Genomic DNA, 27,449 nt, shown 5'->3' with positions numbered 1-27,449 from the left:
ATTTCTAATTTAATTAAGGGGTCATCCATAAAACACTCCAAACATAACTGGAAAACAGTATCCCGGACGGTAAAATTTCCTATAACATATTCGACTCAAAATCACCCAAAGAACATACCCCTTAATTTATGGCAGACTTATCAGAAACACCCTGTATGTAACATAGTTTAAAGAAAGAATTATATTAATGTGATTTAAAGGGACTTTAAATATTGATAGCAATGCGTCTCGGGATTGCGTGTACTCTAGACTCTAGAGAGTGGAATTTGTAATTCACATGCTTGGATAATAATCCGGAGAAGCGAGCATTACTAAACGTTTGACATGATAGCGACTGATTTATAAAATCACCCTTTTTTTCTTCACAAAAATGTATCTCAAAAGAAAACATTCGTTTTCCGATATAGATACCTCTTTGGTGAACAACCGGCATCATGTAACTGTATAAAATGCATCTAGAATTGCATTTTTAATACGGTTTTGCTTTATACCAGAAGGGGATAATAGAAGAAGGATGCCACTCTGTATCCTCTTCATACTTAAGTTATGTAACGTCATTCTTCCCAGGCTCACCCTTTTTGTTTGCTTTCCCGCTCATCAAACTACAGATGCTGGGGTGAATTCTATAACTGTTTGGTATACTAAATCCTCAGCAATCAACCCACAAACCTCGTCTTGGGGTGGGACAAACATCCACAAGCACGTCTTGCCAAATAGTTAAGCGCTTATAGAGTAATGATGAGGGAACTATTTATCGCGTATGTGATTCGGTTTACTAACCTTGCTCCGAATGATCCGATGTTGGGAAGAATGACGTTACACTTATCCCGCTTTGTGGTATACTTCTCTCGAAGAGAAGTATTATATACTTCTGTTTATACTTAAGGAAGAACCTATATAAGACTCGAGAACGTATCTAACCATCTTTCGTTTTCGTGTACTTTTGCACTAGTCGTTGTAAGTTTGACAATAGACCACTTCGATGTAACTAAGAGGGAAAGACACGGGGTAAAACTATGCCTTCCATCCCACTTTTCAGCGCCTGCGCTGGAGGCTTGGGGAATCATGAGAGTGCATGCGCAGAGACTGCGAGGGATCAACCCCCTTGTACCTCCCGATGCTGAGGGTTGTCTACCACCCTTTTTACATCGAAATGGTCTATATTGTCGATGCTAGGGAATCTTGGTTGAATAGGGAAAAATCAGAAGGGGTGGGGCTTCAGATGACTCCTCTAATATACATCTAAATGGTGGAGGATTTTATGAAGTAGAAGGCTAGTGGGGGAGTAAAGACGATTGGGTAAGCATAGGTCTGACGTTTTGTAGGATGAGTTTATCACTTACTGCCGTGTCCCTATAGGGGAAAAAACTCGTGTTCACGGCGCTACGGTCTCTGCTTAGTACTCTGTTTGAACGTTCTTAGGTCTTATATGGGTTCTCGACTTAAGAAATGTTCTACGTTCATAAGAGGGGGAATTTCCGGAAATGAATAAAATATTTCCCACTAATCGATACATCCGTTACGGATGTTACACTACTCTTAAAACCAAAACTCACGCAAGTAATGTATAATACTGTAGAAAAATATATTCTAACTTCTACTAGCTTCTACTTGGGTTGAAGTTTCTGTTTTTCCATTTACTGACTGTTGAACTTTTGACCTGATTTGACATATAATTCTATTTATATGGTAATTTTATAGAGAGCATTTTTGAGCGTATTCAGGTAATCCCGAAAGTTTAGATATAATTAAGTGCTACTCTCAGTTTAAATGCGGAAATGAATATATATATTGGGTTTCCATGGGGAGGTTGATCACGAGTATCAACTCAAGTACATGCTTACTAAGAAAACGCTTATTTCTCCGTGTTAAGTTACTAGAATTATCTGGTGCCGTAACACTTTACATATACTATGTATTGCCTTTGTTTAGGCAATACATCGACTTAGACGTTTGACTATGGATTATGGAAAGCATATAATTTGCAATATACAGAATTTTTTTTAAAGGTCTGTCACAAATTAGGGGGATGTTCCTTGGTGGATTTTTTTGAAAGGTCTGTCACAAATTAGGGGGATGTTCCTTGGTGGATTTTTTTGAAAGGTCTGTCACAAATTAGGGGGATGTTCCTTGGTCGATTTTGAGTAGAAAGTAAATTCTATCTCCATTTTGCCGTCCGGACCACTGATTGGAGTGTTTTAGGGATGACCCCTTATAAATTTAATTAGCATTTATTTAAGTTTCTCTATTAAATTTAAGGGGCCATCCGTAAAATACTACAACGTTCAGAACTCGAAAATGGTGATCCTTAGGGCAAAATATCATAGAAGTTAAGTTTTTGACTCGAAATCTCCCAAAATTAGAAAATCCTCCCTTAATTTCTGATTGACCTTTCAGAAACACCCTGTATAGCACTTTAAGAGATAATTTTATTTTTTAAGTGCGACTAAATTCGTCAATGTTGCCACAGTACCTGGAAATACTGGGCAATTCAGGACTAGTTATGAAAAGTCATGGAAAAAATAAGGAGACTTTAAAATTGTCATTAAAGTCAAAGAATAGTAATTTTCCGATATATTTATAAGTTCGTGGTACTAGTGATTTAGCCACATCGCATGATGGACATCTACAATGTGGCTATTAGTTTCGCATGGGATGGAAGTAGTTGTTGTAGTAGTGGGGGTCGTAGTTGTGGTTGCTTCGTTTGTTGGAATGTGGTAACGGTGTAACAGTAACTGGTTTTCCTCGTGTTAGGAAAAAAATTATTAAACAAGTTACTGCAAAAATAGTGGTAAAATGGTCCATCAGAAAAATTTGGAGGTCGAAGTCAGGGAATTTTAAACAGAATTAGGAATCTGTGGCAATAAAATTTCTGCTCCTCTAGCAATAACAATTTGCCCGAAATAGTTCGACCGCGTCGAGTAGCTTTATTTGTTATTAATAACTTTCATATATATGTATAAGCATTTAAAGTTATATTTAGAAGTTAACAACTGACATTTTGCTACTTGACACATTAGTGTACTAGTTTAATTAGTTAAAATCAACTTTATCTTGCTTTTAAAGATATTTATTTTTAACCACTGTTATTCTGAGAGTTATCTTAACTATTCTTGAGATTGTAGGTCAAACCTATGTATGTAAAAATATATTTATAGCACCACTGTATTTCGGGATGACCCTTACAGGTGAGCGTCCAAAAATCAACACCCTATATGTAAATACACCTAAAAAGACCTACCTGTTAAAAATTAATCCAAAAACCTTAAAAAATAATAGAACTTAATTCTTTTCTATCTTCATTGTCCTAAAATTTAATCTCTTCTGTCTTAAATTTCTATTTCTTATTCTTGCATTTTTTGGCATCAGACACCTTCTTAAAAAAAAAATATTCTGGGTCCTGCATGATCATAAGTTAAAAAAAAAATAACAATGACGTCATTTTGGATTAACTCCAAAAGACGCCGCCTACTATTGGCGCGAAAGTGAAACGTTCTCTTATCACGTGGTATACTACATAACGGATCACTCTTGACTTTACACTGTAGCGGGAAAGAATCAACTTCCCCACGCGGTTATCGAGTCACACAAAACAAGCGCGGAAAGGTTTTGTGACTAGGCCTAGAATGCAATGTTTTAAGGGGTAAAACACGAAACGGATGTGTTGTTTTTTCGCGGGAAATATTCGTTATTTTTCATGACTGTGTTTCATAATTACGCTTAGCTCTTGCAGTTATTGCGTAGTGTTTACTCAATTTTAAACAGACTCGTGATCAAGTTTCTATCTGGTTATTAGATTAGTCATAAGGTTATCTGCGAGAAATTATCGAAACTCGGTGATTATATTAGATTAGTCATAAGGTTATCTGCGAGAAATTATCGAAACTCGGTGATTATTTTTATGAAATATAAATTAAGGTTTGTAAATTTTGTTATTGATGTTGGAAGTCGCTGGTAAAGTTAAGAAGAGTTATGTCGTATACTCATGAACATTTGGCGGAAGCTGGATACTCCGGAAATAATGGACGGAAGGATAAAACCGGATATGTCCTGGACAGTAAGATTTCTTTTGTTGTATTTAATTTAAAAGTGGGATGCGTGTTGGTTAAGTCGTTTATGCATGTAATTTTGCTTTGTTTTTAATCATAACTATGTGTTGTTATGACTTCAAGGGGTGATGTTGGGGTTATTTGTAATTTAAGTTAGTTTTAATTTGGGAAATAACTTTAAATACTTTATTCATGTTCTGTTAATTTATGTAGCTTTATTTGGGTCGGATTCGTTACTATGTATTGTTCAGAGATCAAGGGTTATGCATTGAAGTTATTTGTAATTGAAATGAAAAACGGTATGCATAGTTTTCAGGCTAGGATGATTTATATCATTTACACATGGAGGCCAGACTATACTTGAAGCACAGAGTTGTACGCACTTCTTTCCGCCAGGTAACCCGGCCTCCTTGTGTAAATGGAATGAATCATCCTAGTCTGAAAACTACGTATGTATTTATAATTTATTCATTTTACTTCATTCATGTTGTGTTAATTAAAATTCCGGTATGATAATGAAGCTTTAGTTGGTTTGGATTCGTAACAATGTATTTATTGTTAAGAGATCAAGGGTCGTACGTTGTGATTATTTTTAATTAAAACATAAAACTGTATTTATAATTTGGACCGAGAAACGACATTTGTTTTAATTACTTTATTCATGTTGTGTTAATTATTATAATTTTAATGACACTATATTTCGAGATTAGTGAAACTACGCCCCCTTTAGAAACAGTAAATTAAATTAACTATAGATGGTTTACACACATGGAGAATTCATACCATTTACACCAGGAGAACGGGTTACATTTAGTATAAAAACCCGATTGCTTTTGTCCTCTAGGTAGCCCGGCCTCCTGGCGTAAATGGTATTAATCCGCCATGTGTGTAAACCATCTATTAAAAATGTACGTTAAATTATCGCTTTACATGTTCTGAGCGGAGAACAATACTGAAATAATTGACAAAACAATGGTTAATTTGTAATTATAATAATGCTAATGACCCATAGCCTACGTAGGCTCCGAATGACCCTATATTTCGAGATAAGTGAAAATGCCAACCCTTTTATAAACAGTAAATTAAATTACTTATTTAAATTTTACATTAAATTAGGCCTACCATTTTACGTGTTCTGAGCGGAAAAATACTGGAATCTTAGGAAATAAAATGGTGTATTTGTAATTTACCGGCTAAATATTTAATGAAGAGCATTCTTTCCAACTTTGTTAATTTAAATAATTAATTCGTTCAAATTATAAATTTATTTACAAACTAAAAAATTGCTTTGGGATCTTTCATCAGCCGAATTTTAAATTTTTAGTTTGCAAATTAGTTTATAATTTTAAAGAATTCCATGAAGTAACAGTTAATTATTTAAATTAACAAAGTTAGAATTTAAAACACCATGGATCCCAAATTTAATAAAAAGAATATGCTATATATCGGTAATCAACAAAGGTATTTTATTAAATTACGGTAATTACCGGCTCCCGTATGCTTCAAAACAAGGTATTTGTGTAAAAGTGGGACTCTTCATCGATTGCATTTTTTTGGTATAATTTTCTCGTTATGGTACTTAGCTGAGTAATACCATAAATATAATGCTAATCCGAAAAGAAAATATAGATTGTTATTCCCCAGTCTCTATTCCAACATATTTCAACCCATACTGCAGACTTTCAGGGTCGACAAACACATGGTTTTTCTGGGGCCCAAAAATCCGTCTGTTGATTGTAGGTTCATTTCATTTGCATAATTCTGGAAGTTAATTAGCTAGAAGTCAATATAGACTCCCCCTCTTCTTTTCTCTGTATTGATTTTCTTTGTTGTTCAAGTTTTTCAAATGGTTGCTAGCCGTCTACCGCCACGGAGAGAGCTTAGTGTCTCTATCTAAAGGAATACTCTAGGCTAGAATTGTTTTCTATTTTTAATCGAAAGAGGATATTAAATAATGAGTATATTAATTGGAACCATGTTTCTATCTACAATATTAAAGAAGATACAAGCAATTAAGTTTCCGTAACGGACTCTACGCGTTAGGCTTCTCGTCGAAGCACTGCCTGGGAGTACCCCTATTGGACAAACGAACACGTCAGGTGGTACTAGGCGTCCAATAGGGGGGTACTTCCCAGTTCTTAAAGGGGAAGCCTAATGCGTAGTGCCATACATTACGGAAACAAAATTGCTCGTGTAACTTCTTTAATATTGTAGATAAAAACATGGTTCCAATTGATGTTTTTCATTATTTTATACGCTCGTTCGATTAAAAAAGAACAATTCTAGGTCGAAGTATCCCTTTAACCAAGTTTTGATAAAATTAGTTATTGTTCTTTGAAATGAAATAGCACTGAAAAACCGTCCATAGAGAGCTTTCAGTTGGATATGGAGCTGAGTCTAGTGACATAATTTACGCTGCCATATTGGTGGGTTTAAAGCAGGAATGAAGCTGAGACCACCCAATATGGCTACCAGAACAGCGGTAAGACTTGGGAGGGCGTGACGTTACTACTATCTCATCTGAAAGCTCGCTATGGACCCTTTCTTGTTTGACACTCATTTAAAGTGAAACCCATAATGCATCGAGAAAATTTTGATATTATTGAAGCCCCTGTACGAAAGCGCGTTTAAATACTTCGGGAAAATATACTTCGGTAAAGTGCACTCATTCTGATAGGCAATCTGTTGCTATACAGTTTTAGTTGTACCACTTAAAATTTAAACGAAATTTTAGGCCCGCAATAAAAATGTATTTTATTCGAAATAACACTAAGCACTTACAACCAAGAATGCTCAGCTTATCTGCTATATTAAAGAATATACTAGCAATTAGGTCAAGCATTAGGTGAAGCGAATGACGTCAGTTATTTAGAATTTTCCCATACAGTCCTTGTTGAGCTACCCTGTGCTTGTAGCTAATTATTGGTCTAAAATTTTCCAATATCCCAACTAAATAAAAAAGAAAAACTAAACCCTTTTCATGTTAGAAATAGTCTATTGAATTTATCTACTGTATATACTTACTTATAAAAGGGGTTAGATAAATTTTCTTCCCCTTTTTTAACTTTAACCGCGCTTCAGAGTTGCCAGTAAGTTGTAATTGCATCTCCAGCAGGTTTGGAACTGAATGATCTGAATTGAACAGAGCCATGTACAAGCTTTTTAGTCAGTTGTAACAGAAGAGGATAATAAAAGAAGAAGAATGACACTATGTATCCTCTTAATACTTTAGTCATGTAACGTGATTCTTCCCAGGCTCACTTTTTTTGCTTGCTCTCCTTCTCATCAAACTTCAGATGGGCATCGCACCGTGCTAGGGTGAATTCTATAACTGTTTGGTACTAAATCCTCGGCAATCAACCCAAAAACCTTGATTGTCTTGACGTGGGTCAAAAATCCACAAGCGCATGCGCCTTGGCAAATACTTTAGCGTTAATAGAGAAATTATTCGGTTTAGTAACCTTGCTATAATAAATGTTTAAATACTGTTGGGAAGAATCATGTTACAATCACCCTGCACTTTGTGGTACACTTCTCTCGAAGAGAAGTATTATATACTTCTGTTGGTAGGTAGCGGTTGAATTTCACTGACAAATGACTGGCAACACTTTTCTGCGCACTGCCATTAAGCTGCATCGTAATGTTAATGTTTGCTAAAAGCCTAGCTATTTACCTATGGGGAAAAAAACAAAACGTCGCTTCAAGTACAGTTTGCGTACTGTAGAAGGTTCGGGCGGATCTATACCCACATGGGAATGAAAGTAGTCGTTGCAAAGTGCTATTGAACCAACACGAGTATAATATTTCAATCTTAAGTGCATATACGCGAGACCGATGTACTCTAGAAAGGTTTAACCTTTTCCATTATACATAGCTTTCAGACTAGGAGGATTGATACCATATACACCAGTAGGCCAGGCTACTTGATATTGCTACTTGATATTTGTCCACCAAGTATCCTGGCCTCCAGGTGTAAATGGTATCAATCCTTCTTGTCTGAAATGTATAAATATTAAGCATCATAAGTTCATAAGATACGTTCCATAAGTTTGTCACTGATCAATACAAGCTTATCTATCAGTCTGTTGTAGATAGCGGTTGACTAGACCGATAAAAATATTCGCCTATTAGTTGTTTTTACCGCAATACACACCGTCTCGAGAGGCTCAAAAGTGTGGTCCTTCATGATTGGTCGGAATATGCGGTCAATTTAGTAGAGCGTTTTATACCAATAACGCCATGACTAGTTGGCCGTCAAAAACTTTTCCGGCGGGACCCTATTCTGTAGATGTTTTTGGACGTAACGCTTTCGTGAACCGTAAAGATTACGGTCGGCAAAAACCGTTTGGTGAAAAAGTCTATTCTGACTTTCAACACTTGTCTGAACATTATCTATTAACGAGTCTAGAGGTTCAGTTGAATGTAAATGGAATACAGAGGTACGAGCCTCCTTCTCATAAGAAATTTATTGACAGCTTTGTGAGTTAGTTTTATACCCATCCTGTAATCATCGATAAGTCATTGATTTTTATCAAAATATCTTTTCCCATTGTTTTGAAACTATAGTTCTATTCTACCACATATATGTCTACTAACACATGTTGCAAACCATATCTTGAAGAATACGGTTTTCTTTTGGGCCTTTGTTTAAAATTAATGTAAAATTTCAAAAACAAGTATCATAGAAAAACGTTTATTTTAAAACTGTACAGGGTGTTTCTGATAACTCGCCCTATAAATTTGGGTCAAAGTGGAAAGTATCGAAGAACATGGTGTCTATAACATAAAATTACGGAGATCTGGGCTCAAAAACATTATTTGGCCCTTAAAACATGGAAACAGTCACTAATGTTTAGTATTAGCTTTACTTTACCAGCGTACACTTCTTCCAATTTAATATATACTTTTCTGCTTGATAAAGGCTCAAAAATGTTCTTAGATTGAAGACTGATATGTCTTATGCCACATTAGCTGCACTGTTTCCTTAATTGTTTTAGGGACCAATCGATGTTTGTAAGCCCCACATCTTCGTAACTGAATGTTATAGACCCCATGTTCTTTGACACTTTCTGTTGTGTTTGGGGGTTGGGTTTCAATGATGAATTGCCTAGTCAAAACACAATGTTATGATATATATTGCTAGGTTATTAACAAGTCGTTAAGAGGTATGGGAACAGGTTGCAGAGAATGACGCTTGGGCTTACGTAAAAAACATGTTGGCGTATTATACAGAGATATAATCTTTTTGGACTATTTCACATTCATAGCACTTTCCGTTCAGTTTGACCAAGAAGCGATATCTAGTTTACTAGAGAGAAGGTATAAGATGCCTAAGTATTACCGCGCCATAGTCCCAGTTCCCCTTTCAAAATACAAGGGGGGGGGGCGTAAAAGGAGGCCGGGCTATTTCGCCTATCCTCAATCGGAACATACGTAATTTTCGTCATTCGCGTCGCGCTGACGTGAGTTTTCAAGAGCCAATGAGATGCTGGTTGTAATTTAGAGGCGGGGATTAATTCCGGACCTACGTTTGGACTGGAGGTAAATCTAGAAATGTGGCGAATTTATACCTTCTCCCTAGTAAACTAGATATCGCTTCTTGGAAATATCCAATTTTGTTTTACGAAATTCTACCAAGTTTGATTTGGTTATGTCTTAAAGACTGTCCTCAATGAATCGGAAGTGACGTATAGATCGAGCTATGTTTATTAATCTTATATTGATTATCTAATAACGCGGCCCATAAAGACTTGAGTAATTGGATTTTTTCCCTGAATAGTACACGCCTCTCTTCCGGTATGGCGTGTAGATTCGCTTATACAGTACCTTTTATAAGGCCTCATTAAAACTAAAGGGAAGTTGAAGCCTGAGAAACTTGCTTCGTCAGCCAAATGTTTCGCAAGAAATCATTTCTTTAATAAGAAACAAAAAAAAAAATTGTATTTACAAGTCCATGCCTCTTTATTTTTTTTTGGAAATATATCGATTTATTATTTCGTTCTAGAAATCTCGGAAACTGACCAACGTTGCATGCCTCTTTAACCTTTTGAGTTTGAATGTCTCGATGCACTTACTTAAAATCAAGAATGATTAAGCGTAGAGTTGAAATGAGTCGTAATGAAATTGAATTTTAATGCAAGGATGATTAAGACTAGCGCACTTGAGAAGGTCGAGAAATTTCTGTTTGAGGTGTAAAATCTTGCAACTGAAACGTCTGCGGGTGTTTTTTTAATGTCTACCCACTTTTAATTATTTAATATTATCAGATGTATATAATACATCTCTTCAAGAAAAGTGTACCAGCACAACGATTAACATTACGATGCAGCTTAATGATAGTGCGCAGACAAGTGTTGCAGTGCAATTCAACAGCTACCTACAACCAGAAGTATTATAATACTTCTCTTCGAGAGAAGTGTACCACAAAGTGCAGGGTAATTGTAACATGATTCTTCCCAACGTCATCCCTTAACATTTGGAGCAAGATTACTCAACCGAATCACATACGCGATATAGTTCCCTCATCATTACACCCTATTAGCGGTTAACTATTTGCCAAGGTGCATGCATGCGCTTGTGGATTTTTGTCCCTGCACGTCAAGACAATCAATGTTTGTGCCTGGTTGATTACCGAGGATTTAGTACCGAACATTTATAGAATTCACCCTAGCACGGTACGATGCCCATCTGAAGTTTGATGAGCGGGAGAGCAAACAATAAGGTGCATGAGCCTGGGAAGAATCATGTTACATAACTAAAGTATTAGGAGGATGTAGTGTCATCCTTTTACTATTATCCCCTTGTGATAAAATTAATTGTATTTAAACTTGTAAATTGAATTATATTTTTGTCTCTCTCTTGCTTCATCTTCCCTTTATAAAAAGCTTCATATAGTCTGTATTGTTCAATCGATTCAGCCTGGTCATTTTTAGACCATGCTTGACCACATAGCTGACCTATATTTGCGGGATATTAAAATTTACGTCTGGTACTTTTTTAGGTCAAATAAGTAAGGGTAATAATATAATTTTTCTTAGAAACACCATATACTTTGTTGTTACTGTCATATATGTGTCACGATATTTTTGTTATATTGCATTAGTTACTGGTCGGTGTCATTTTAAACACTTCATTTGAAGTTTGACAACTAAGCGGCGAGTCTAAGACCCAGAACCCTTTTTATCTAAAAGCTATTAATATATAATGAGATTATAGTAAGGCGAATCACATCTTTCATTGCCAGTTGCATTAATTTACATTTTATTTGAATGAAAAGTCAAATGATTAATGCTACTTAATCTCCATAATCCCCTCTCTAAAAACATTTCCCAAAAACCGATTTATTTTCTAATCAAATATTATTGCCATAAATCAAATTTCGGCTTAAGAGAGCTTGATGAAAGAACACTCAATTAGGAAAACGATCTATTTTGGTCGCTGGCTTATTTCTTATAGACTACTAGCTGTTACCCGCGGCGTTGCTCGCGTGTAATAAGAACTTCCATCAAAATGTTAAAGAATGGGTAGATTTTACTGATGACTAATATTTTTGTAGCACCCTAGGAGCGAAGGCACTCAGCGTTGCCCGTCAGCCCGTCGGGACATTTTTTATTACTTTTCATGCGGACATTAGGGTTTTTAAATTTCTGACCTCCATTTAAAAAAGATGGCAACAAATCGAACCCAAAAGACCATTCAGCCCGTCTATGGGTTAAAGGAAACCAGTGTACTAAATATTTGTGAAATCGGTTGAAACGCGCGGACTTTGTTGCATAGAGAAGATATTTACATTTCTGGGCGCCATTTTTTAAGATGCCGGCGGATTGGAAAAATCTTTCTTAGTACGCGCCTACTACTTATGAGTAATGTCCCTGGAAATTTTCAGCCTTCTAGGGCAAGCGTTTTGGGCTGGGCGTTGATTACCAGTCAGTCAGGACTGATTTATATAGATATAGAAGATGGCCCTAAATTATTCTGACCAGTCTGAAAATTTATTTTTAAAGATTAACAACTTGCTTTCTATTTTTAATAATCAACTATGCAAATAAAAATATTTGGAGTTTTACTAACGCTATATGGATCATATTGTAAAAGCCCTGAATAATAGACCTTTTCGATGTAAGAAAGGGGGTAGGCAACCCTCAGTATCGGGACGTACAAGGGTGTTGATACATTACCGGCTCTGCCCACACTCATGATATAAAAAGACTACAGCGCAGGCGCCAAAAAGCGATATGGAAGGCAAAGCTTTACCCCTGTGTCTACCCCTTTTAGTTACATCGAAATGGCCTATTAACAATAACGTTTTCCCTAACTTCCCTCAACACCTTTCATTGGAAAATATGGTTCAAAACCGGCCTATGTTGAAGGAGAGAGTGATGGAGTCGTATCCCTTCATACCTATAACCATAACGTTGCAGTCTGTACCACCATCTACGGCATGCGCAAAGTCCTCCCAGAATGCTCAGAGTTTCGGTAGGTCGAGGATGACCCCTATGCCTTAAAAGAAGCTAGTTCCCATACAAATACAATGGTTCCACGCGGTAGCACTTAACAATCGCCTACTGAAGGGTAGGGGCGTGCGCAAGGTACTCTGGGAGACTTTCCTTGCCGCTGATCATCATCATTTTCGCTCCATCTTAAGGTCTCTTTTCTCCCTGGGCCTATAGACTTCGAATGAACTTTGACATTGCCGCCGCTGATAGTCTGATAAGAGGACGACTTTGTTTCGTGAAAAAGTGAAGCTAGGAATGAATTTTTTTAAGCTATCGATTTTTAGTCCTAACAACAAACACCAAGCCTTCTTCGTTAAACGAAGGACATGAAACACATAATTTACACTGCTTTCATTAAAAAAATCGATACAGGCGTGCTTTTTCCCATTTTGCGCGTGTGTTTGAGTTTATCAACACGAATAAAAGCAAAATATTCAACAAGTCTTTGTGAGGTCGTTTGGACATCCAATTGAGAAATGACTTTTTTTTAATGAAAACAAGTCGGGATAACGATCTATAAGAAAAATTACTTTTAATGTATTAAAGGCGAGTTAACACGAGACACTTGGGAACCTTTTTGGAAAGTCCTTATCCGTTTTGAAAAATAATAACATAATTTTCTCGTGAAAGATTTCTATGTTCAACAGAGAAATATAATGATAATCTTAGCTTTGTCTATGAAGGGATGTAAACACTAAGACTGTGTCTTATCAGGAATGTATGGAGGGGTTGGAATGGCTAAGGTCAAATCCTAATCGGCGTGAAATGATCTTGGAAACAACTGGCGTGGCTTAATTTACGCTAGTGACGTCATAGCCTGACGTAAAAAACGTATTTACCACTTAAATTATTTTCATTCATTCATTGGCTGCCAAAAAACTTGCTTGCTATAATTCTCCACCCTCTACCCTAGGTCCTCTGCCTAGGCTGAGAGAATCGAATATGAACGCCAACGGCGGCGAATCAGCGCGTTTAACTTTAAAAAATCTAAAAGGTCACTTCTGCCATGACTTTTTTAACGAGTCATGACATTTTTCACTTTCGGTAGACAGCTAAACAGACGTAGGGGGAGGAGCTACACTTTTCAAAAAAAAAGAACTCTCCTTATGTTTCCACCATCAAGGGTACGACGAGAGCCCCCTTAGCCATTCCAGCCCCTCCATACATTCCTGGTCTTATGTACAGCTGGGTCCTTTTACAATGCATAGAGGGGTGGTACCTGGCCCCTATGTCACAACTAACCGACAACGCCCTATACTAACTATTACCAGAAGGGGATAATTGAAGAAGGATGACACTGTATTCTCTTAATACTTAAGTTATGTAACATGATTCTTCCCAGGCTCATGCACCCTTTTTTTTGCTTTCCCGCTCTTCAAACTTCAGATTGGCATCGCACCCTGGGGTTAATTTTAATTCTGAACACTATAATGTAAAATTAAATCGACGTTTACTTAAGAGTTATTGAGGTATAAATTTATTATATAAACTTTTGCTTTTAAGTTCCATACTCATAATCAGGAATGTATGGAGGGGCTGGAATGGCTAAGGGGGCTCTCGTCGTACCCTTGATGGTGGAAACATAAGGCGAGTTCTTTTTTTTTGAAAAGTGTAGCTCCTCCCCCTACGTCTGTTTAGCTGTCTACCGAAAGTGAAAAATGTCATGACTCGTTAAAAAAGTCATGGCAGAAGTGACCTTTTAGATTTTTTAAAGTTAAACGCGCTGATTCGCCGCCGTTGGCGTTCATATTCGATTCTCTCAGCCTAGGCAGAGGACCTAGGGTAGAGGGTGGAGAATTATAGCAAGCAAGTTTTTTGGCAGCCAATGAATGAATGAAAATAATTTAAGTGGTAAATACGTTTTTTACGTCAGGCTATGACGTCACTAGCGTAAATTAAGCCACGCCAGTTGTTTCCAAGATCATTTCACGCCGATTAGGATTTGACCTTAGCCATTCCAACCCCTCCATACATTCCTGTCATAATATAGACCCTTTTTCAAAAGTCGGGGTGTGCGGCCGACCGCCTTGTTTGTTTTACTAGTAACTTTGAAGGCCCTATCTAACGTTTCTGGATCCAAACGCATACAAATCAATGTTCTGTATTAAACCTATATTAAGCAGACGATACTTCATGTGGTCCCCTCTTCTCTTTTGAAAAAAGGTCTATTTTAATAGTCTTAATCATAAGCTTATAAGATATGTTCCATAAATATGACCCTACATATATTTCGTAATGCTAGACACTTACAGATCGAGCTAGTTCGAGAACGACCAGCGAAAATTGATTATACTACAGTCCATCTTCCTATTTAGTCTGCATTACTAAACCTTTGACAGCCCCTCAACATGCGTCGCTTTACCTCGAATCTATGACCTACGTCACTTCATGACAAGCTCCAGTTTGTAACCAGTGACAAACATATGGAACATATCTTATGAACTTATGGCTTAATCGATAGTTCATTATCCCTTTAAACGACTCGGATTTTAAGGCAGTGTTTTGCCTTTTGAATTTCAAACATATGTAGTCGTATTGTAAACGCCCTGTGTTGCGCAAACTTGACTCGTGTAAACAGTTTTGTTCTTACAAATAATGTAAAAACGTTCTACATCTGTATACTTTTTTTCAAAATTCGTACATTTGCAATATCCATGTAGAAGGATGAATAATAATGAATTAACCTGTGTCATTACTGAGATATGTGACGATCTCATTAAGTTTGTAATATGTTCATTCTAAATGGAAGTAATGCTCATTAATTTTTAAAACCATTTTTCTGGCGAACGATAAACTTTTTTTTTAACTTAAAATTCGTACATTTGCAATATTCAAGTAGAAGAATGAATATTAATGCTTTTATCTCTGTCATTACTGAGAAGTGGCGATCTCATTAAGTTTGTAATATGTTCATTTTAAATGGCAGTAATGTTCATTATTTATGAAAACCATTTTTCAGGCCAACGATTTAAGGGGTATTATTATCGATTTTGTCGCGTTCTCATTTACGCGTTAAATCTTGTTTCCACTTGGAAAATTTTTATAGATCTTTGCTGAGCGATTAAAATGCAGCGTATGCAAAATGCAAAGATTTATTCTGATTGTAGATTAGTCTATCAGTGTAATCATAAGTTTCTTAAGACATGTTCCATAAGTTTGTCATTTGTTACTGAGAGCTTGTCATGAAGTGACATAGGTCATAGATTCTCGTAAAGCGACGCCTGGAGAGGCCTGTCAAAGGCTTAGTACAGACTAAATTGGAATATGGACTGCTAAACTGAGTGTAGTCAATTCTAGCTTGTCGTTCTCGAACTGGCTCTCAGTAAGTCTATAGCATTACGAAGTATAGGCAGTGTCGTACTTATGGAACATACTTTATAAACTTATGGTGTGATATAACTTAATTCAAACTTAATTTTAACACCAAGAATTTTAATATTTGTAGAAAATTTACTCTAATCTAAACATATTATAATTTATATATACAGGGTGTTTATGATAGTCAGGCATATATTAAGGGCGATGTTTTTTGGGTGATTTTGAGTCGAAAATGTTCTATGATATTTTGACGTCCGAGCCACTGTTTTCGAGTTATGTTTGGAGTATTTTACGGATGACATTTTAAATTTATTTAAGAATCTGAAAGACAATGATTTCCAATTTAATTAAGGGGTCATCCCTAAAACACAAAAATCAAATCGTAACTCGAAAACAGTGACCCGGACGGCAAAATGGAGATAGAAGTTACATTTTCGACTCAAAATGGCCCAAAAAGAAACACCCCTTCAATTTCTGACAGGTCTTTCAGAAACACCCTGTATAGATAAAGATATAGATTGGATATGAGTTTATTGTCGCATTTTAGTATCCCTCACGTTATTATGTAAGAGTATAGCACTTTAGTTTCACTTGTTTTATGTAAAAATCTATAGTCACTATAGTTTCTTAACACCTTGTTGTGAGCCTAGATTATACTACATTAGAGTTAAATATTCTGCACGTAAGCGAGGTTATTCTGATTTTTGTGTTTATCCAACTTGATAAGTATAAGGAGCGAGAGCAAATAGTGACTTTCCAGAGTCCAAGAGTACTCGGAACGATATACCTGTACTTGCGTTTTGAAACGGGTCATTTCAAGAATGCTTTTATAATGCTCCTACTATTTAAATTAAATGCATTTTAAATGACATGAGAACTAAAGATTAAAACTGTCCGTTTGCGTTTTAAGCTAAAAGCCAAAGTGTAGTAATCTAAAGTTATCAAACGTTTATTTGCATTACTCTGATTGCCCTGGAAATAATTTCTTACTCGTTATGTCCAATAAAATTAAGTTTTATCTTTGCCTTGGAGAAATTAAGAGACACGTCGTTGCACATCGGGACATTTTTGATGCTATTTGGGCAGTAATTTTTAATACATGGCGTCAAGTTGAACCCCAAAACACATAGCGATCCAGAACACTAAATATAAGTCAACATACGGACATTATTAATTCCATAGGGGAGAGTTTTGGTTACATTTTTCAAGATGGCAGCGGATTCAAAAAATCTCTTTTAGCTTGAACCTAATCCCATAAGTTCAAGATATGTTCCATAAGTTTGTCACTGGTTACAAACTGGAGCTTGTCATTAAGTGACGTAGGTCATAGATTCGAGGTAAAGCGACGTCTGGTTTTGGCGCTGTCAAAGACTTTGTATATAGACTAAATATTAATTAAGATGGATTGCAAAATTAACCGAGTGTAGCCATTCAATTCTCGCTTTCGTCGTTCTCGAACTAGCTCGAGCTGTAAGTTTCTAGCATTACGAAGTATAGGTAGTGTCATACTTATGAAATGGAACATATCTTATAAACATATGCTAATACTTAAGAGTAACGCGTCACTGTAAATTTTCAGCCTTCTACATAAAGCGTGTCCGTTTGGACTGGGTGTTGATTATCAGTCAGAATTAACATAGATTCAGCTAATTAGTGTCAAAGCTATAGTTGTTTTAAATATTTAAAATTTTAAACATTAAAGATTAAGTAAATCTTTGACAACTTCGCATTAAATATATTCTGTAAATATAGTACTAGAACATGGATCAATAAGCTCATCAACTGTTTGTTGGAAGATCGGGTTTTTGTCATATACTGCATTATCTTTATGAAAGCCTTTCGCTATAGAGAGAGTCCAACGCGTACTGTTTTAACATGAAACTGTCCTCCGAATAGACGCGGCGGCTTTTGTCATATCGGCTCAGTTTTCGCTCTTGATTAACTGCATGGAACAGTTTTCTCTAGAGGTTATAGTTTAATGGATCGCGTCTTGCAATAGCGCTAATGATTCCGCGAACATTATCTAGATTTATAAAGCATTTGTTAACGGAAGAATTCTGCAGTTACGGGTTAATCGTGGCATTGTTTGGTTCGTGTTTGAAAACTTACGTGAAACAAATCGGTTCCGTTTTTTCGTTTTACTGACTTTTGTTAATTGTTTGCTGAAGTTTTTTTCGTTGACTACTTGAACAATATAGGCTATTCGCTTAAACGATTTCTGATTTGATTAAAAGTGACACAAGATTTGACTATTTTTGCAAAGTCGTTGGCATAAGTGCAGATTAAGTTATTGCGTTGGTAACTTCACGGGTGATTTTTGTTTTTAAATATCTGCTCACGTGTTTAATTGTACTGGAGATAATCATTCAACATTCTACAAAATTGCTTCAAAAGAATTAAGTCTATATATACATAGTCAGAGATATTTTGATAATTTAAAATATTTTTACTTTTTGATATTGTTAGAGTTAAAGAATAGTTAGGGGTAAATTATAATATTTTCAAGGGTGTATTTACAGTGATATCGCCGCGTAAACTTAAACTTTTTGAACTTGTTGGGATTTATTGTGAAGTTTTTTTTAAACTCCAAATTAATTGAAAGATTTTTAATTGTAATTGGCTAATGCTTGGTTTAGTTTAGTTTATCGTTTATGTCTCTGTTTCCCGAAGCTGGTGGGCGTCCCAAGTCGGATAGCCAACAGCTTCCCTGTTGCATCGACGGGGATTCCGGCGTTTATCCGGACTTTTGCACCGTCGGTCCATCCGGCAATCCGAGATCAGTGAAGCGCTTAAAGTCAGTACCTTCGGAAGTGCAACAGAACTTCCCCGATCGTGCTAAAGCCTTCTTTTCCGAGCTATATAACCGTATTGAACTTTTTTGTTCCAAGGTTTGTTTAAGGTGGAAAACGGTACAGTCATGGGCGAGTACTCGTTTTAAATCGAGTAACTCGATTGAATAATCGTACCGATAATCGATTCTAGTAGTTATATTAAAATGTGACAAGTAATCGATAAATAATCGACAAAAATCGATAAATAATCGACAAAAATCGATAAACTATCGACAAATAATCGAAAAATTATCGATAAACTATCGACAAATAATCGAAAAATTATCGTTAAATTATCGATAAATTATCGAGAAATATTCGAAAAATTATCGACAAATGATTGATATATAATCGACAAATACTCGAAAAATATTTGTTAAATACTAGATGGTGTGCTAAATACTGTAAGCAGACAATATCTTTTGTATATTGTCATTTAATTATAAAGAATATTCTGGTAGAGTATAATCGACAATACCGGTCGAATTGTCTACGATTACGATCAAGTACCCGTCGAGTATATTTGTCGAAGTATTGAATCTTTGCTAAGCTTAAATAGTCGGCAATTGATTGAAAAAAAAAACTACTACAATCGATAATCGGTGTGGTAAAATTTAAATTGTCGGTAATCAAATCAATAAGGAATAGAAAGCACTATTCGCCCATTCCTAGCAAAACGGTTGATCTAAATAATTAGGACCGTAATTTTTACCGTATAGTAAATACGTTTCTAACTTCGCGCTTTAATATTCTTATAATAAATATCAAATACGTTCGGTTTTTTTAAAGACTTTATATCTACGTTATTTAAGATTTTGTGGTTAAGATAATTCTAATCTGAATTTAAATTTGAGATGGGTGCATTATTAATTAGATACACTCGCGATCAACTCACTTGAAATATTTCAGACATGGGTAATTAAGCACATCCCCTCGTTTAGCATATCCCTTTAGGAGACCTAAGGTGGGTTTAAAGACAGAACGAGGTCACAATTAAAGTTAATTGATACTTTCATATCATGGAATAAGTCATCATCACACAATGAGTTTGAAATTTTTGAGCTGGCTAAATCTGTTACTTCACTTTAAATCAATTTAAGTTTCAAGTTAGAAGACACAAGTTCTTCCTTGCAAACTTTCCGAATTGTCATAGCTAATGTCGTAAGTGCATAAGATATGTTCAAATAAGTTTGCCACTGGTTACAAACTGGAGCTTGTCATGAAGTAATGTAGGTCATAGATTCGAAGTAAAGCGACGCCTGGTGAGGCGCTGTCCAAGGCTTCGTACAGACTAAATAGGAAGATGGAAGTCCTGCAAAATTAACAGTGTATAGTCAATTCTCGCTTGTCGTTCTCGAACTAGCTCGACCTTAAGTCTCTAGCATTGTCATAATTATGGAACATATCTTATAAACTTATGCTAAAGTTTAAGAAAAACAGTTGGAGGAAACTTCTTGGGACAGGCAGGAATCGAAGCACTTAGAATTGAACTGGTTTCTTCGTTAGATTCACTGAAATCTAACGCTGTTTTGAAAGAATTTATACTAATATTGTATAGATAGTGATATGTGCTTAATAACATTAGTATAGTATCAGGTAGATATAGAAGCTATTGTAGAATAGCGCAAAATGACCTTTAACCTTACCGTTTCTTTGTCCGTGTCTGTCTGTCTGTCTAAATGCAAACTATCTTCATTGCCGGTACATCTACCGATATGTCACTTCACCCACAAAACCTTTCTATAGTCTTATCTCGACCACACTTTGCTGCTATAACTCGTGACTTTCATGACGCGGGCTCGCTTGAGTTTTGTACCTTAAACTAATTCTATTTTAAAACCAAACTCGTGGATGATTAGGGATGGGGTTGTTTAATTGTTTATTTCTTACAGTTCAAGGGGCAAACGAAGGTCCGGGAGTGTGCGCCTACATCTTAACGACCATCTCAGTCCTCTTGATCGTCGTAACAGCACCCGTTTCTCTCTTCTTCTGTATCAAAGTGGTTCAAGAATACGAGAGAGCTGTCATTTTTAGACTAGGAAGATTACTTAGGGGTGGCGCGAAAGGACCCGGTAAGAGATTTCATTTAATTGTTCTTAATTTTTTGTAAAGTGTGTTTCTTATAAGTCTGACCAGGGATAGATTTAATTTTAGAAGTAGGAATGGAGAACGGTTAGTATTTACTTCAGCCCGACTCATTGCCCAGTATAAAGCCCCCTCCCTCCAATAAGTAACGAAAAGTTTAATTTATCTTATTGGCTCACTTAAACTACGTTTTGATGACGTTGATGACGTTGCTGACGGGGACGGCGAAAAATACGTAATTCCTTTTTACCTCTTTCGCTATGACCCGCCTCTTCTTCCATACCCCTCCGTCCCGTGGAAGGGGGTCCGGGACTTTGACGCGCGCCCATATTACTCTGTTCTCCATTCCTACTTCTAAAATTAAATATATCCTTGGTCTGACTGAAGTAAAGGGTGTGCTCTTTGTGTCAAACCACATGGGGAGTATACAACATTTAGTTACGGAGATATGGCCTCCAAAATATTGATTGGCCCTCTACCACAAGGAAATAGTAATAACACATGAGGAGTGATTAGCTTTACTTAGCGTACGCACACTTTTACCCGTTTAATAAAACACTTCTGCTGTAGGTAAAGATCCAATAACGTTCTAAGATTGAAGACTCCACGTGTGTGACTGTTTCCTCGTGGCCAATATTTGGAAACCCATGTCTCCGTGATTAAATGTTGTTGACTCTGTTCTTTGACACTTTCCACTCGGTTTGACCATAAGTTTATAAGATATGTTCCATAAGTACCTATACTTCGTAATGCTAGAGACTTTCAGCTCGAGCTAGTTCGAGAACGACAAGCGAGAATTGAAGTCCTACACTCGGTATACTTTTGCAGTCCATCTTCCCATTTAGTTTGTACCAAACCTTTGACAGCGCTTTACCTCGAATCTGTGACCTAATTCACTTCATGACAAGCTCCAGTTTGTAACCAGTGACAAACTAATGAAACATATCTTATGAATTTATGTTTCGACTCGGAAAACATACCCTTTAATTCATGGCTGAGTTATCAGAAACGCACTGTGTATCTCTTAGTTACTTAAACATTTAGGGTTATAAATAGTAACAAAAGAGGAGAGTTTCTCGTAACTGATACCTTTTTGTTGTCTTGTTTTTGATTCTCAGGCATCTTTTTCATCATTCCATGCATAGACACCTACTGCAAAGTTGATCTGAGGACCGTGTCTTTCGACGTTCCGCCGCAGGAGGTAAAGAATTTCTGAATTTCTCTTATTTTTTTAGCCACATCGTATGATGGATATCTACGATGGGCTCTTAGTTTGACCTGCCCTGTAGTAGTAGTAGTAGTAGTAGTAGTAGTAGTAGTGCCACAGTCCTCCCTTTGGCAGTATCAAATTTTTCGTTCGTCATTTTTGAACGTCGAGAGAAAATATTTCTTTTTAGTAACAGTTCACAACTTTTGCTTTAAATATTGGATTTTGTCAGAAGAAATATTCTACAGGGCCTGGCCTTTAGGTCCTTGTAGATATGACCTGACACCCTTCCGTAATATTTTCTTCTGATTTCGTTGAGTAAATAAAGGGTTACCTAACTCCGATTTCGCGATAGTCTGTGTTGTTTGAATAACCCTAGAAAATATTTAACCAAGAAGCTATATCTAGTTTACTAGGGAGAAGGTATAAATTCGCCACATTTCCAGCTTTATCTCCAGTCCAAACGTAGGTCCGGAGTTAATCCCCGCCTCTTAATTACAACCAGCATCTCATTGGTTCTTGAAAACTCACGTCAGCGCGACGCGAATGACGAAAATTATGTATTTTCCGACTGAGGAGCAGCGAAATAGCCCGGCCTCCTTTTACGTCCCCCCTTGTATTTTGAAAGCGGGACTGGGACTATGGCGCGCGAATACAAAGGCATCTTATACCTTCTCCCTAATAAACTATATATCACTTCTTGGTTTAACTTTATCGGGGATATAAATGGATGGCTAAATTTGAAGGGAGAATATTTTCATATTTATTATTAAAATTTATTGAAGTTAGGGACGTTTGATTTAGTAAGGCGGTTGCTTCAGCTGGAAAAATCCACATCCTTTGTTATTACTTCATCGGAATGAGGCAGGTGGAAATGACTGTGAAAATAGTGGAAGTCAGGGAAATTTGTTTTTCTAAAATTTTGGGAATGATAAAAACCGCTCCTATTTCAGAAAACAATATAATAAATTTGGCGGGCAGAATTGATTAAACATTGATACAACCATAAACTTATAAGATATGTTCCATAAGTATGTCACTACCCATACTTCGTAATGTTAGAGGCTTAATGAGAGCTAGTTCAAGAACGACGTGAGAATTGAGTACAATCGGTTTTGCAGTCCATCCTCCTCTTTAGTCTGTACTAAGCCTTTGACAGGGCCTCACTAGGCGTCGCTTTACTAGAATCTATGGCGTTTCACCTACGTCACTTCAGGACAAGCTCTCATTAACGAGTGACACACTTATGGAACATATCTTATAAACTTATGATACAACGCCGCTAGTGTGTGAAATATTAACTAGCGATGTAGTTAACTCGGAGTTCTAGTGGGTGGGCTATAGCCCAGTCTCCGGAGATTAAAAACTAGAGCTTTTGACAAGTTCGGTGAATCAGTGCCAAACTCGGCCTTTAGTGCGATATTTGCTCATATGTCCTTGAGCTCGGCCGAGACATATCCTCTTTTCAATCGCACTCGTCTCATGAATACCGATCAATAGGGACTTCGCAGTATTACGGCATGCCACGTCACGCTATAGCTTCCACTATTGTTAAAAACCTACCAAGAGGAGAGGTTTAAATAGCTTTCATTCTAATAATTGCACTAAAGGGCTAGAGAAATTTCTTAACTTTAACTTAGGTAATTTGTAAGAGCATCTCCTGAGGGTTTGGAATTGAATGATCACGGAATCGAACAGAATTCTATAAGCTTTTTAGTCTGTTATAGATAGCGGTTGAATTGCACTTAACACTTGTTTGAACACTGTGTGTACATTTTAGGCCAGGCTACTTGGCGGACAAAGTGCCGCACCAAGTAGCCTGGCCTCCTGGTGTAAATGGTATCAATCCTTCTAGTCTGAAATGTAAATACCAAGCATCATAAGTTCATAAGATATGTTCCATAAGTTTGTCACTGATCACTGAGAGCTTGTCATGAAATGCGTAGCTGAAACGCCATAGATTCTCTTGAAGCGACGCCTGGTGAGGCGCTGTCAAAGGTTTATTACAGAATAAATAGGAAGATGTATTGCAAAATTAACCGAGTGTAGTCAATTCTTGCTTGTCGTTCTCGAACTAGCTTTCAGTGAGTCTCTAGCACTACGCTGTGTAGTTGTTGTCATACTTATGGAAGATATCTTATAAACCTATGCAAGAACTAAATATTCTGACTCACGAATTTTACTTATTCTTAATTTAAGAAGTCTACAGTTTATCACCATTTTTTAAAATAAATTTTGCTGTTTTTTTTCTGTTAATGAAGGTTTAAAACGCTGAAACCATTATTTCCAAAAATATAATAGCCAAGAGTGCTCTTTAAGTTATTTTGAAAACCGCAATTTTTACAACTTGGCTCAAAGTGCTGAAAACCCGTTAAAAATCTATTTTAAGGTACAACTCTCTCCCTATCTTACTAAAGACTTTGTTGTTTTTTCATGATATTCTTTTTTAAATATTTGAAACTTTCAAGAAGCTTTATAAATGGGGGAGTTATTGTAAATATTGTGTTAATGGCGTCAAAAATCTTTTATTTAAATCTTGAAAAGATTGAAATGTCGGATAAAAGACACCCTCTATTTAGTTTACAAGAATTAAGCTCCACAAAGAAAAAGCACCGCGTGGCCCTAGCACCGAAGAGGCGCCATAATCTCCTTTACAATTTAAGACAAAAATCAAGCTTAGATAACCAGTGGTTGTAGATGAAATGGTTAAGTTAATGGTGATTTAATGTATCTTCCAGTAAAGACCAATTTGAGAAAGCAATTGCCGAAATTACTATATATATTAGGGTATTCTTAAGCCCGAGGAAAGATTTTGTTTATAATCCGCTTCCATCTTGAAAAATGGCGGCTAGAGATGAAGAAAGACCATTCTTTATGGATTAACCGAGATTAACGTACATGTTTTTCAACCGATTTTGCTAATATTTAGCGGGTCAACTTAACTGCCATCATTTAAAATTGCGCCCGGAAAGTGACAAAATATTGCAGAAGGACTAACGGGCAACTTCGAGTCTCTTTGATGCAAACTGCAAATATTTTATACTAGCAAAGATATGTTAAGAAAAGGGAGAAGTAGAAATGTTTTCAACAATTTCATCTACAAACTAAACTCCGCTCCAGATCGAAGCTTTCACGAACAGCTGCCCGAAATGTCTGGTGTCTTGCATCAATCATTCGTTTACTGGCAAGTCAAGAGAGATTGAAAAGTATAGACCCGCGGAATATAGCGTATCCTAGAAACCATCCTCTTTCAAGCATTCTTGAAGCAGTTTTCTTCTTCGGAAGAAAAATAGTGTTCCGTTAAAGGCCGACTTCCAGCGTACGATAAACAGAGCATCGAGACTAACAATGGAGCGACCTTGCCCATTTTAGAATCCCCCCCCTGGGGCAGAAGTTGAACAAGGGTTCTAGCTATCTGGAAGCCGTGCAATGTGGTTGTAGCGAACTGAAGTCACACAATAGAGAATTTCCTTCAGATGAAAGCGAAAATTCAGTAGGAAATAAATATAAAAGGATATCGATTGTTCATCTTCAGTTCGTTAGAACTACATTGCACGACTTTCAGTTAGCTAGAACCTTGAAGGAGGGAGGGATGGAGTGGTACCCCCATACCTATAACGTCGCCTCTGTACCCCCACCTCCGGAACGGCACCAAAGTCCTCCCAGCATCCTTAGTGGCGTTTAGGTAGGGTCGTACAGTACGGAATTGTAAAGGGCGCCACCTCTGTCTTAAAAATAGAAGCTAGTTCTCATACAGATATAATGGCGCTACGCGGCGGCACTTAACAATTACCTACCGAAGGGTAGGGGCGTGTGCGAGGTACATTGGGAGAGTTACGGTGCCGCAAGCCACCCGTCATCATTTCCAATCCATCTTACCTCATTTATCCCTGTTAGAACCCTCCCAACTTTTGCAACCCCCAACGGGGATTCGTAAATCGGCACGGTCGCTCCATTGTTAGTCTCGATGCTCGGTTTTCAGTTCGCTGGATGTCGGCCTTTAACTCCTCGAAAATTTCCTTTCCATCTTCTGAATATCCAGAGTCATATACTAAAAATAAAGAATCTAGGAAAACAATCCCTTTTAGTTTTTAAGACACGGACGGTAGGTAGAGTTCCTGATAGAATTTTCCTTCACACGCGGTTTCTTCACTTTTCAATACTAAGATTACACCAAGCTCGAAGTTAATCACTAGCGTAACCTAGTTCAATTTAAGAAAACATAGAAAATAGGTACCGCTTTGGTACCAAGAGTGACATGAATTGGGGTCCCAAAATACGACAGATTTATCTCTTTGGTGGTTCGGTTATCTTCGAACTTTAAAGTTTTCGTGAGATAGACAAGCCTCTCTCCGATCTCAGGCAGAGAGATGGGAGGAAAAATGCTTTGTTTTCTAAATAGAGAATTCTTTCTTGGTAATAAATGTCATCTTCGCTTTGAGAAGAAACAACGTTACGGGAGAAAGATGGGATTTGAAGTTAAAAGTGTGTTCTTGGGTCTCTCTTGGGAAGTATTTCGGGACTACTATCTTTGTGTTTGGGGCTTTATCACAACGGTGATACGGTGATACGTTACAAATGCTGCCAGCAACAACAGGAATTTTTGTGTTGCATACAAAAAGATGTTTAGGCACTAATACTCTACAAATTTGTTTAGGCACTAATACTCTACAAATTTGTTTTTAGAATATCTATATGCTGACATTGATTAATTTTTGTTGAGGTTAATTAACAGTTAATTGGGGCATATTCAGGAATTAAATTATACAAAAACGAGTTTTGCTTCGCAGTCCTCAAAAAACTGCATTTATACACAATCCTTGGCGACACTTTTTCATACCCACTAAAGGCCAGAAATTAGAGACTATTATATGTATTGCAATTTGAATTTAAGTTTAATCGCTGAGAAATTTGATTTTAATTGCGTAGTTCAAACATTTGTTATGATTCGAAATTTTACAACAACAACGGGTATAAATAAATAATAGATGATTTTTTTTTGTCTGATTGCAGATTCTATCTCGCGACTCTGTGACTGTGGCAGTGGACGCTGTTGTCTACTACCGCATTAGCAACGCGACAATCGCGGTGTCCAACGTCGAAGATTACGGTCATTCGACTCGATTGTTGGCTGCCACCACGCTCAGAAATGTTCTTGGAACCAAAAACTTGTCCGAAATCCTTAGCGAGCGAGAAAGCATCAGCCACATCATGCAAGTAAGTCAACACCTCAGGTCAACACTACAGCTCCTAACTTATACAGGGTGTTTTCGAAAAGTCCATCAATAATGAAAGGGCGTATTTATTGGGCCATTTTGAGTCGAAAATGTTCTATGACATTTTGCCGTCCGACCCACGGTTTTCGAGTTATGATTTGAATATTTTAGGGATGACCCCTTCATTAAATTAGCGCTGTCTTTCAATTTCTTAATTAAATTTAAGGGGGTCATCCGTAAATTACTCC

At 36.8% G+C, this 27,449-nt stretch overlaps 1 protein-coding gene across 5 annotated transcripts in view; it reads left to right on the top strand.

The window, feature by feature from the left end:
• The window catches only part of LOC149690217 (band 7 protein AGAP004871-like), a 53,659-nt gene that overhangs the window by 22,226 nt on the left and 3,984 nt on the right, over positions 1-27,449 (top strand). For 2 of the 5 annotated variants that reach the window (XM_089869713.1, XM_089869714.1), the window contains 3 exons: positions 20,586-20,765; positions 21,897-21,979; positions 26,999-27,202. In XM_089869713.1, the coding sequence (XP_089725839.1) occupies positions 20,586-20,765; positions 21,897-21,979; positions 26,999-27,202 (467 nt within the window). Of the gene's footprint in view, positions 1-3,554; positions 4,058-18,532; positions 18,728-20,585; positions 20,766-21,896; positions 21,980-26,998; positions 27,203-27,449 lie in introns of those variants that run through there. The other 3 variants (XM_089869716.1, XM_089869712.1, XM_089869715.1) reach the window with 3 other exon arrangements.

Source organism: Phalangium opilio, unplaced genomic scaffold (genome assembly GCF_054372755.1).
Source record: "Phalangium opilio isolate 3A_F unplaced genomic scaffold, DU_Popi_V2 ptg000031l_1, whole genome shotgun sequence".
Classification (NCBI taxonomy): Eukaryota; Metazoa; Arthropoda; class Arachnida; order Opiliones; family Phalangiidae; genus Phalangium; species Phalangium opilio.
The sequence above is the reverse complement of the archived record's forward strand: the minus strand, read 5'-3'. Positions and strand labels throughout refer to the sequence as shown.